General features: G+C 37.8%; 1 protein-coding gene across 1 annotated transcript in view; it reads left to right on the top strand.

Moving 5' to 3' along the window:
* LOC107796482 (protein SWEETIE) overlaps nt 1–12,927 on the top strand; it is a 45,278-nt gene that overhangs the window by 12,645 nt on the left and 19,706 nt on the right. The window contains exons 7-18 of the mRNA XM_075235241.1: nt 21–85; nt 634–738; nt 1,697–1,786; nt 1,898–1,978; nt 2,658–2,726; nt 4,211–4,336; nt 5,447–5,550; nt 7,400–7,532; nt 7,606–7,712; nt 12,192–12,302; nt 12,393–12,560; nt 12,709–12,795. Coding sequence (XP_075091342.1) covers nt 21–85; nt 634–738; nt 1,697–1,786; nt 1,898–1,978; nt 2,658–2,726; nt 4,211–4,336; nt 5,447–5,550; nt 7,400–7,532; nt 7,606–7,712; nt 12,192–12,302; nt 12,393–12,560; nt 12,709–12,795 — 1,246 coding nt within the window. The remainder of the gene's footprint in view (nt 1–20; nt 86–633; nt 739–1,696; nt 1,787–1,897; nt 1,979–2,657; nt 2,727–4,210; nt 4,337–5,446; nt 5,551–7,399; nt 7,533–7,605; nt 7,713–12,191; nt 12,303–12,392; nt 12,561–12,708; nt 12,796–12,927) is intronic.

Here is a 12,927-nt window from a genome sequence, read left to right as displayed (position 1 = left end):
GATAAGTTGAAAAATTGCAGCTAGTGGTCCTCGGGTGAAAGTTCTGCGCGTTGGCCTAACCTTGTCATGGGTTTCTTTTCTCCAGGTAGCCAATGAATCAATAAATCCTGTCTTACATCCAAACATCCTTTTTCCTGTTTTGGATAAAAGATTTATACTGTTTTGGAATATCAAAGTTACAAATGCATGTGGGTGTCTGTCCAATATTTTATACGTGAACATTTTTAAGTCATCAAGGAAGATTATACAGGCATTGTCCTCTTTTGATAAAGTAGAGTTTAACGTCCCACCTCCACTATACCTTTATTTTTATCGGATGTCCCCGAGGGGACCACCTCCGCTATAATTGAAGCTGGTGAAAGGAGGACAAATTTTATCTATGAAAAGTTGGTAGTTTCAATGCACGTGGTGCCCTGTCATTGTAATTACACAGTGGTTTCCAAACATACCCCAAGTAAAATATACACTTGAACTATGCCTAATTTTTTTATTATCGTGAATTTGTACCTCCTTGGTGCAATCTATATAATACAATCTTTTATCAACCCCCACCCACCCATAAAAAAAAGAGAGAGGAAGATTTAGTGCAAAGAATGTTAGAAGAACATACCATTGATGAGTTTCTCTTTTCAGGCCATTCGCTTGAAGTATCTTCAGCCTGATACTGAGCTTGAAAAGTACATCTTTCAAGTGATGGACATGCTTCGTGCTGATAGTTTGTTTGATGCTCAAGCACTGGTATATAGTTCTTTTTACTCTGCCAAAATTTCATCCAATTGTGCATTTTATTTTGGCTAGTTGGTGACTGGTCTCATCAAAATATTTGCCTTTTGTCCTTTGCTGAGGTGAAAGAGAGTTGGCTTTCATGGACATTTTCTTAATTTTTTCGGTTGTTTATTCCACTCCAGGAAGCGACTAAATAAGTGTTCATCTGTCTAATTGCTGATGCATGACAAATTGTTGGTTATAGCTCTTCCCTCCCCCTGTTCTATTCAGTTACACGAGATTACTGTTCAATATAGCACGTTCGTGCTGTTTCTGGATGAGAATTCCCATCATTACTTTAAGTGCGTTTAAGAACGTATAGAATTTGTATTCTTCAGAGCTTCTGGAAATGACTTATGGACGTTAGTAAATGCAATAAGACTTACATCTGTAATATACTCAGCCGAAGTCCGGATTTAAATTTAAAATTCAGGAATTCTGATCATTGCTTGCTCTTTATGTGGCTTGAAGTTGATGGATATAAACTTCAATCAAAAGCTTGTTGATGTCAATGGACATTCTAATTTGATTTGAAGCACAAAATATAATCTAGGTTACGATGCTAAATATTATCTCTTGAAGGACTTGTCTCCAAGTACAAGGTTGCTTAGATACCAACTTTTGCTCTTGTGTGGACTCACCGACTCCCGATTAGCTAATGAACCTTCTGGGGGAAATCTAATTGAAGCATGCTGTTTTATTTGTAAAAGAAGCTGAAATAAAGTGATACAGCCACCAAAAAGGAAGTTCACGAAATCCAATCATAATGCCATAAAGTTAGAGTGGTGTCTATGGAAGTTGTATCCACTTGGTCTTTACCTTAATTTATTGCAACGATTTATCTTCTTCATTGCGTTGTACTATATGCTTTTTTTGATTTCAAGATTGTAGACTCAATATCCTCACCAGTTTTGTTGATGATTAATTGAAGGCATGCATTTTATACATCCTTCGAGTGGGTATAACTGACCAAATGAGTGAACCTACTCAGAGAGGCCTTTTAGTTCTTTTGGGCAAACAGGTTTGTTCTAGTGAATTGTATTCTGGAAATTTCTTCTTGAAGTTATTGGTGGTGTTTGGCTCTTGTGAAATGTGTTGTCACATGAGATGCTCTAACAGTTGCTTTCTGCAGCTTCAATCTCCTGATGCTACTCCATCCATGCGGGTTGCTGCTTTGCGTACCATGTCGTATGCTTTGAAAACACTAGGGGAGGTGAAGGACAATATTCTCTGCTTTGCATATGTTTACCTGTTATTTGTCCACTTTATTAATCCTTTGGATAATTTGCTTGGTCTAGTTAATAGTTGGGATTGGGATTCAATGCAGCTTGATTTTCTCTCTGATTGGTTTATTGAAGATTGGAAACTTGTACCTTTATGCCCTTACCACAATTTTTCACTCATGGGACCATTCTTTTCTGATAAGTAATTAGACATTTTATTGCCAGAAAATGGGAAATCATGTTTACAAGTGGTACACTATCTCTACAGAGAAAAGTTTTTTTCTACAAACTCCATCCAATCATCTACAAGTGCAGTGTCATGTGGACTTAATTTTGCTATGTGAGAGTGAGAATCTAATCGTTTTTACTGATTAACCTGTGCTCGATAATCAAAATTTTTTGAGCACGAGTCTTCCAGCTATGCTATATTACCTGGTTTGGCTTGGCTGATATTCAGCAAATATACTCCTACAGGGTGGAAGCAGGGAGCTGATGGGTCTTTGGGTTTCTTGTTATCTGTTTCTAGGATGAATTGATTTGAGCTGATTGCTTGACTAATTAATTGAAATTCATGTTTGCCCCTACATACGGTAGTTTGGTTTGTGATAAGTCGTTTTGATTGCTTTGTAGAGCCAGTGTTTGGTTAGTAATTGGTATGCCATTATGCAGGTTCCGGCTGAGTTTAAGGAAGTTCTTGATAATACAGTTGTTGCTGCAGTTTCACAACATGCACCATTGGTAAGCTTCTACTTATGTTCGTATGTGGCTTCATTGAATGCGGGAGTAGATATTCACATGTTCCTAGACTTGAGTTATCAAAGACGAATACTTAAAGAAAATCTATAAATCAGGTTCCATCAGCCTGTCGTGTCTAGCAAAGTTTGTAATTTATTTTAATTTCTGCAGAAGTCACTCTTGTTTCTATCTTGGTATTAAATAAGAGTAAGTTATTTTTATGATGAATAAGAAAATTCTTATTGGTCGGGAAAAACCAGCACTATGATAATGTTGGGAAAAACAAAAAGATGGCTATCCTTAAGAATTTTATTGCTTCCAGAACTTTAATTCAGTGATAAGAGCGCAACGTGTGATGGGTGGTTAGACGCACGTCACGAGTTCGAACTCTGCCTTGGACAAATTAACTTTATATATAAGTGGAAAGGCTAGAGGAATGGGCTCATTATCCACTGATTTTAGAACCTTGTGGCAGCTGGCCCCCGAGGATTTCTCGATTATCAAAATAAGAAAAAAAGAGAGAGAGATGTGCTATCCCTATTTTTATGTGGAGTTGCTATCATGGAAAATGTCTACTTTTATATACATCCCTGAGGTTGGGGTCATGTCTAATTTGCAAACATTTGCTCTTTAACTTATATACAGTTGTTAGCATTTCCTTGAGAACACCTCTCCTTCCAAAGGACCCATAAAGCACCAGGGGGTTGGTGCTCCGAATCGTCTTATTCTCTCTGGTTGTGCTCCAGATATCCAATCCTAGGCGTACGGATGAGGAGAGGTTAAGTGTCCCCCATTGGTTGGGAGAATGGGTTGCCTCCTCATATGGTCTTGAGCAATCCTCATCTTGTAAAGAAAATGGACCTTGTGCCTAACTCAACCTCAAATGCTAACTCATGAGGTGAGGAATTTCCAAGCCCATATGAGGTGACAACTTATTTCACCAATCAACGTGTGACACTTAATGCCCAAGCACGCCTACGACTGGACATCTGATGCTTGGACATTATAGCATGGGAGCAACAGTCAACACTGGGTAAACCAAGAATAGGATGAGTCTGCCTCTGTACCATGTGAAGAATGAAGCAAAGAGGAGAAAATACAGCTTGATTATTCCCTCAAGCTAGTGAGTTCAAATACTGAAGTGTATAAGATCTAAAATAGTAAGGAAGACCATAAACTAACTAATTATTGGGGAAGTAACAATCTAATTAGTTCTCACTGATCATAATTGATACACAATATTATTTATAATATTCTTGACACATCTCATGAGCTAGCTTTGGGGTTGAGTTAGGACCACAAACATTTTCTTAATAGTTGTGAAGGAAGGAAAGAAATCCTGTTTATGCTTTTGGTCTCGTAATAATATGTTTATATACTTTTAAATTGGAACACCCAAGGCCTTTTACTGAATCCATCATTTGCTTGATTTCATGGGTTGTCTATCTACTCATTGGCTTCTGACTCCTTCACTGTTGCTTTGTTAGGTGCGCATTGAGGCCGCTTTGACCTTGCGCGCGTTAGCTGAGGTTGATCCTACATGTATTGGTGGTTTGATTTCTTATGCAATAACGATGCTTGGAGCAGTGAGAGAAAATATTTCATTTGAAAAGGTAAAGCCAAGATAGATACTTGGTGCTCATTTTTCTAGTTTTGTCCTGGTAACCTGGCTCTATCAGCTTGGTTCATCATGATGTTTCCTGTTCAACATTTTTATCTAATTGTTTCAAACTGCATCTCTTGGTGGAAATAGGTCATGTTTGTCTTGTCAAACTGTTATTATGGACCATAAACAAATCAACTAACCACATAACTAGATTTAAAGACAGTGGTCTCCAATTTTCTGGAAATGGAACTTAGGTTGGATTGTCTCTTTTGCTTAACAATGAACTCTTGATTCACCTATTCATTATCGTGCTTTCGCTTATACATCCTGTGCTTCATTTTTTATGACATTGTTTTTATTTGGGATGTTCCTACATGTTTGACACTATTCCATTAGTAGTATTATTTTATGTAAACTTTTACAACTTTCATGTTCAGATTCATTTAACTATTTGAATTTTGTACTTTGACGGTGATATTTTCTCAATCAAGCAATCTTTTCAACCATTGCTTTAGTGTTTTCTTCCATCCCTCTAATATAATACGCAAGTCAATTTAGCATTTTAAACTCCATTTCCATTCAAATACCTTCATAAATAAATGAAAAGGAGAGAATATTTCCACCCAAAAATTTGTTTTTCAAGAAGACCTTGATTCAGAATTCCTCAAGATGTGTTTCTATTGAGTTGGTTTTTCTTCTCTGGCAAACTCACTATGTCCTTTCAGCTTTTTGGTAGGATACTGTTATCTTGTCCTTGTCTTCAAGGATTGACAACACTTTCTTTTGCTGTTGTATATCTTTTTGCAGTATTTTAGCCTTCAGATCTGTAGGCATACCTGTACTTTAGACGTTGGCTATGTATTACTGGGTTAGTACTTTGAGAAATTACGTCATCCTTCTTCTAATTAATTGATTTAAAGAAGGGTTTCCCCCTGTACGAGAGGTGTAAAAAAACCAAAATAATCCCACAGGCTTGAGTAGCGCCTACCCAATCAGCTATACAAGTCAATGTCTTGTGTGCTCCAAAAAATAAACAGAAAGAAAATTATATTTGATCTTGAAAATCATGTTCTCTTTGCCCTTGGTTTAATGATTTCATTTTCTGTTTGATTTACAGGGAACTAATCTAAAGTATGAACTGGAGTGTCTAGATGGTCAGGCTGCGGTTTTGGCAGCTTTGGTGTCTATTTCACCAAGCTTACCTCTTGGTTATCCATCTCGGTAATGGCTTCCTCCATTTATGTGTAACCTTTTCTTTCTCCCCAAAAGAATGCATAACTGTCTAAAGTTCCATGCTTGTGATGACTGTTAGTTAGTTTTAGTTATTCATATTTCTTGAGTTTGCAAAATCTCTGCACGTTTTGACTTTGCTTTCTTACTTATTATCATATCTACCTTAGTCTCGTCCTTGTAATACGAGCATCTGATTTATAGGCGGCTCGGAAAATTTTATTTTCCCTTAATTCCTAGAAAGCTTTAAATTCACTTAAAAACTGAGAAGATTAAATATTTGTTCACCTGCTATGCTGATTCTCTATGTGTTGATTCTGATTGGAGTGTTAAATTTGGATTTTCCTCCATGGCTCTTTCACTTGCTGTTTGTTTAATGTACCTCTCCAATATGAATCTGAAATAGGAATAGGCTAACTGTAGAAATTTTGTTTTTTTGCTGAGATTAGTTTTGCATGGACAGCTAGTCAGGCCTTGTATTTGAAGTTTTGAAGTTTTGGCTCTTGATTAGCTCTTGATTTTTGATTTTTGGATTGATCCAGGCTTGACTTGAATTCTGACTCTTTTAGTCTTTTTTAGTCTTCTTTGACTTTCAGTCTTCTTTGTCTTCCATAGTCCCCCAAGTGTTAGATTTTGAAGTATGTAATCTCGAGCACTTGATTATTCCTTCCATGTGGTCCATCTCCTAAAAAGGAAAATACATACCGGACTCGGAGGTATATTTTTAGATGATGACTGCTTAACCCTTTTTATTTCCATCAGAAAGGTTGTAACTCAGACCGAAAATAATTTTGTATCCCGCGTGTCTTTCAGGTCTAATATCATCATTTGGTATGGGCTAGCTTTTTGCCTATCATCTAAAATTGTTAGTATAATTTAACTGAACAAAACAAAATCGTAGTTAAGTGATACCTGATCGTGGGTATTTCCCTTGCTTAAAAATAATATTTCTTCAAATGAACAACATTCCAATTCGAAGGTAACACCTTGTCGTCCATGGTTTCTAATTCATAAGCACCTTTCCCAGCGATACCTCGCACTTTATAAGGACCTTCCCAATTTAGGTTAAACTTTCCTGCTCCAGCTGTTTTTGTTGATTGAAAATCCTTTTTCAGAACAAAGTCCCCAATCTTGAAGTATCTGAGATGAGCCTTCCTGTTGTAGTATCGTTCAATGGTTTGCTTCTGTGCTGCCATCCTTATTGTATAGAACATTTCTGAAGATGTTATTGGAAATATATCCTAAACTTTGAAGTTCAGGATCTCCGCTAATTAGTGGAATATTTTAGCAGATCCTGCTAAGCATACTTTTCGGCATCGTGTAGTTGAAGATCGTCGTTTTCAATCTGTATCTGATCCAGCTGTCTTTGAAATTTGAGATACGTAGATTTTACTTTGTTCAGGCATGCATATTGATCTGAAAAATAACGGGCAACTGTTATATCATTTTCATGGTTGTCTCGCGTCACAATGTTAATATGCTATATATTTCCTCTTTGCTGCATTTTTCTTTCTGAAATCTATTTCTCTATGGGTAGCCTGTTTCTGTCCTTCTGGTGTTAGGCATCTGAAGTAACATGACTCAAAGATAATATCTCAAAACAGATTTACCCATCAAAAAAAAAAAAAAAAAAAAAAACTGAAAACAGTTCGACAGGATTCTGTAGTTCTTTTCCTTGATTTTATTATCATCTCTGTTGCTAGAGCTATTATCTCAGCCTCCTTTTCTTTCCAGTCGAAGGCATTTTTTATGGTTGTTAGCAGTATCATGTATTCTTTTATTCATGTCCTCATGCTTTTCTTTATTTTTTTCTTATTTTTATCTTGGGGACCTTATGCAGTTTGCCCAGATCAGTAGTTGAACTGTCTAAGAAAATGATAATGGAATCAAGTTGGAATCCTATGGCAGCAGCCGTTGAAAAGGAGGCTGGATGGATGCTCTTATCCTCACTGCTTGCATGCATGCCGAAAGAGGTACAGTTAGTGGTTTTGTTGATATAACTTCTCCGCTTTTGTTTTTCATGGTGCTATTTCATTGGAGATGCAGGAACTTGAGGATCAAGTTTTTGATATTCTTTCTTTATGGGCTTCCGCATTCCATGGAAATCCAGAACGCCATATCAGTGAAACAGAAGATCTCCAATCTAACATAAGGTTAGATATGTTAAATTTATAGAAAATTATTTATTATGATTTGAGGAAAAATTAAATAAGCCTGGTTAGATATGTTAAATTTTACACAACTATGAATGTTTTATTTGTCGTTTGGTAGAATTTTAGGAAAATTAGATATTGGTAATGACATGGTGACTTTGTCTGTGTACCTACTGTTCAATATCGTTTTAGTCAGCCTAGATCACCTACATTTTGGATAAGCCAGTATCCCAACTCTAAACCACATAAGATGGATGGATACGATCATTATGAGAAATTTATTGTCATGCTTTGTTGGGACATACCAAACAGCTAAAAGTGTAGCCCCTCTATGTTAATGTTACTTCTTCTTACTCTCCTCTATCCCTATCGCTTGCTGCCGTCCAAAAAATTACACCTTTTCTGGCGGCGTACAGAAAACCATCTACTCCCTCTGCAACAATTTCTAGTATGATTTAACTGTGAACAACCTATCTCTCCTCTTTCCCCACCTTCACGAATCTTGTGCAGAAGTAGTATTCTCTGCTTTTAGAGTAACTCCACCAAGTCTTGGAAAGCGACCATGTCTTAGTGATTCCTTCTAAACTTCAGATCCCAAAGTATCTCCCCTCTCTTGCACCCAATGTATCTATTGGGCTGTTATCACTCTCTGGGTTTATACTCTGCCGATTTTAGGGAAAACAAGCTTCGACATGTTTTCACCTCACCATTTGTGGTTGCAAAAGTTAATCCTTCTTCCATCCCCATGAATGTATTATGGACGCCGAAGTCTTCACAGTCCTTCATAATGCTCCTCTATAGTCCGCACTCAAACAGTAGTAAGAAATTTCTAATCCTCTAACAGCCATCGATTGTGCCATACTTTTCTGTTACCACTCCATAGAGCCTGCTCCTCAACTCATAACTTCCATAGCTATTTCTCTAGCAAACCTTTGTTGAACACTCTAAGGTCTTTCCCTCCTGAAACACCACCTTCTTTTCGGAGATGGGATGACCCTCTTACTCACTGTGTAAACTTTCTGATATAATCTGCAGCATCCATAGGAAATTCGTCTGGGGTCTTTCTAATTTTTCTGTTGCACTAGCCAGTGCCTGTAGTCTGTAACTCCATATAGCCTTCTATGTGGGGCTCGGTTCTCCGCCCCTGAATATCTCTTACAGGACTTGATTGAGAATTATATTGTGAAGAACCTTTCCAGATGATACTATCTATTCCGCCAAAGTATGTAAAGTTGTATAGACTCAATAGGAACGATTCTACCTCATAAAACTCCCAGTTCTACAGAGATCTTCTAAAGGAGATGTCTTATGAAGTTTGTTTCCTTCCAGGCTTCGAGACTTGCCCTTCTCTTGTTTGTGACCAATTAGAACAAGCAGGGAAAGTCTTTTTTCATCGTGTTATCTCTGTACAACATCGAGCCAAAATTGTATCTTCTAATGGTTTCAACCAATGAACAAACAAATAAAGTCAGAAGTTCATTTTCCCTATCATGATCCCTTTCTATTTACTGGTCTAATATGGTAATTGTACATCATAGTGAACCAAATTGATCATCACCATATTTTCTTGTAATCACCTTCCTCCAAACAGCTTCTCCTCCATTGCATATATTCGAAGCCATTCTCCTCAAAGCTCCGTGAAATATCTCAGGTCTCTGTATATATCTAGGCCCCCAAGCTCAATAGGTTTTGTCCTATTCCAATTCACGTGGAAAATTTTCTTTTCTTGCATTTGCATTATCCCATAGGTTACTTCTCATTAGTTTCTCCAGTATGAGAATGCTTTAGCGTTGCCTTTATAAAAGTGACTTCCTTTCCCTATTGAGAGATACCATCTCTTCCACCTCTCTAATCTACTCTTCAAATATTTGCATCCCCGGTTCCTAGAGTTCCACTTCCTTGTATTTCCTCCTAGTGTGAAGACTCAGGTATATCTTGTAGGTAATTTACAAAACTTACAACCCTCTCACTTGCCAATGCATTGGTGTTCACGTCTCCAACCGGTAAGAGCTCTGAGTTCCTCATCTTCATCTGGAGGCCAGACATTTCTCAAGCCAGATCAACTCATCAAAGTCCTGAAAATCAGTTATCTTGTATGTAATTTACAAATCTTACAACCCTCTCACTGCTGATGCATTGATGATCACCTCTCCAACCGGTAAGAGCTCTGACTTCCTCATCTTCATCTGGAGCCAGCTGGAGGCCAGACATTTCTCAAGCCAGATCAAAGTCCTGAAAAACGCTTGAATCTGTTTCACTTTGGTCACATATGGTCAACATGTAAGTCTCCAAACAATAGATGTGATCAGTGTTATCAAAGGCGAAAAGCGCAAAAAAGCTCTAAGGTCTGTCGGGGCTTTAAGCGCAAAGCGCAAATAAAGCGTGGGCTTTAATGAAAAAAGGCGCAACCGGAGAAAAAGTAAAAATATGTATATGTAGTGTAAGACTATTAATTATAAGCATGAATAACAAATATATGGACAAAGAAATTGAAAAAAATTTACGATAAAGTGAAATATCAATTGTTTAATGATGCCTTTTCAGGATTACACTCATTGGCAAGTAAAAGTAGGCCTAAGAGCCTTGATGCGATACTAAAGCGCCCACAAAGCGAGGCGAAGCGCTCAACCTGTTTTGAGCCTCGTTTCAGGGCTTAAGCGTGCCTTTGACGACACCGGATGTGATACACTTCTTCTTACTTGACGAACCCCCTATCTTAAACCTGCAAACTATCCTCCCCAGATGGTTTGCTCGAATTGCTTGCTTAATGCTTTCATCACCATTAAGAACATTATTGAAGATAACAGGCTCTTTGTCTTAAGCCCCTGCCACTGGCAAAGAACCAAAGTGGAGTGCTATTCACCATATGGAGAACTTAATTTAGAGATATATTAGTAAATCCATCTCCTCGACTTGTCCAGCATTTCATTCTATAAAAGGTAGAGCAGGAAATTCTACTTGACATACATAATCCTTTTCGGTGTCCAGCTTGCACCTAACTTCCTGAAGTTTGCTCCTTGATCTGTAATCTACTGACTCATTTGCAATCAGAGTAGCGTTTCAAATCTGTCTCCTTCCCACAAATGTATTTTCTGGTGTCGAGATGAGTTTGTCCGTGACGCCTTCAATCTGTTTACAAGTACTTTTGGTGGTAATTTTGCCTAGTAGGCTAGTGTCGTTATTCCTAGTGTCCAGCGCTCCCCCTTCTTCAGGATTAAACAATGAATGAGGAGTGAAAGCTCTTCTCAAAACAGCAAATATCGTAAAAATACTCCAAACGTTCCCTAACATCTTTCATCACCACCACCCAGCAATGATGGAAAAAGGCAGAACTGAAGCTGTTAACAGGCCGGTGACTTGTCCCTGTATGGTACTATGTTTCTCTCTGCTTGCTCCACTTCATCCTCCTCGAAAGACTAGTCAAGCGCATTCCTCTCAATCTGGCTGATTTTCTGAAATGTGCTGCCTTTAAAGTTGGGTTTCCATTCCTCATTTTTTCTTGTAGAGGGATGGTAATGTTGAATAATTCCTTCTTATGAAGTTGTTCCTGCTATTTGCATTGGCGATACAGTAGAAGAATCTACCAAATACTTATTCCGATGGAAGGACCACACTGATTGAAAAGAATGTAACTTGAATAGCATCAAAGTAATCTGAATTTTGTAAGCAAGTCAGATGAAAGTATGCATGTTTAGGTTTTGTCCAATTTAATGGGTTTTTAGATTATTACTTATTTTAGGATGAAAATTTTTCACTTTGACAAATCATTCCACGTCTATTAGTCTTTCCCGTTCTTTCGAGTTACAAATTTGCAAAAGGAAATTCACGAAGATTATACAACTACTCTATTTTACCGAGGGACAAAGGGGAGCCTTGGAGCAATGGTAAAGTTGTCTCTGTGTGACCTATAGGTCATGGGTTCGAGTTATCATCAGTGTAGGCTGTCTACATCACATTCCCTGGGGTGCGGCCATCCCTGGACCTTGCGTGAATGCCGGGCTTCCCTTTTTCTCATTCTATTTTACTGAGGGACAACATAGGCAAAAAGAGCAAATTTCATCAGATAAGAATCCTCTTGTTTTTAAGAAAAGCAACAAATATAATATCTGCTTTCGCAAACCTAAATAAATAATAAATAAGTATTCCCTATTTAACCAGTTAAACTTTTGGATGATGCGTTTTACATAATTGAACATGGTATATCCGAGTTGATAAAGGTCTTGAGTCCGACTTTCACATTCACTGATCAACAAGATAGCCCACGTGCTGGTATGATCAGTATAATTTCTATACTTATCTATCTTTTTTTGTTCCATTGCAGCATTCTGTACTTTATAAGTGTCTTCAAGCAAATGTCTCTAAATGTAATCTTGTGCTCTTTGTGCTGCTGTACAATTTTGTTTCCTAAAACTTTTAATGTGGTTTCTGAAGTCTGCGACTATATATAACTTTGTGAAGCTCTTTTCATTTTATTTGTAGCGTATGGTGTGCTGCAGTGGATGCATTGACAGCATTTATAAAGAGTTTTATCTCTTCTGGTGCTGTGAACAAGGGGATCTTACTTGAACCAGTTCTGTTATACCTTAGTAGGTATAGATACATGTGACTTATGTACGTTTTCTGTGAGAGTCTGGTGGAGCTCTCTTATGTTGCTTATGTTTGTGAAAATTGTTAATACAGGGCTCTGTCATATATATTGCTGTTGGCAGCCAAAGACCAAATGAGTGTCAAACAGGCAGCGGAGATATTTATCATCAAGACACTAATAGCCTATCAGTCAATTTCAGATCCAACTGCATATCGGAGAGACCATGCCCGTCTTATTCAGATATGTGCAACTCCTTATAGGTGAATGTTTGATCCAGCTCATCAGCTATGACGTAGATATGTATTTCCCTGGCAAGAGTCGTTCCTTTTCTTTTTCTGCAAGGGCACCTCTTTTTCTTTTCATTTTTGGAAGAGCGATGTCATTCTTATTTTTTCCTTTTCGGGATAGGGAAGCTTCGAAATGTGAGGAAAGTTCATGCTTGAGGATGCTGTTAGACAAAAGAGATGCTTGGCTTGGCCCTTGGAACCCTGGCAGGTACTTAGCACCAAAATCATGGAACTTGTTCCTTTCTTTCCGTGGATTATTTGCAATTTCCAGGGGAGTAACTTTGTTTTTTTAACCATGGACTTGGCTATGGTTAATGATGTGCACATCATTACCAAATAT

The sequence above is a fragment of the Nicotiana tabacum genome, chromosome 17 (genome assembly GCF_000715075.1).
Source record: "Nicotiana tabacum cultivar K326 chromosome 17, ASM71507v2, whole genome shotgun sequence".
Lineage (NCBI taxonomy): Eukaryota > Viridiplantae > Streptophyta > Magnoliopsida > Solanales > Solanaceae > Nicotiana > Nicotiana tabacum.
This window is presented reverse-complemented; position numbering and strand designations above follow the sequence as displayed.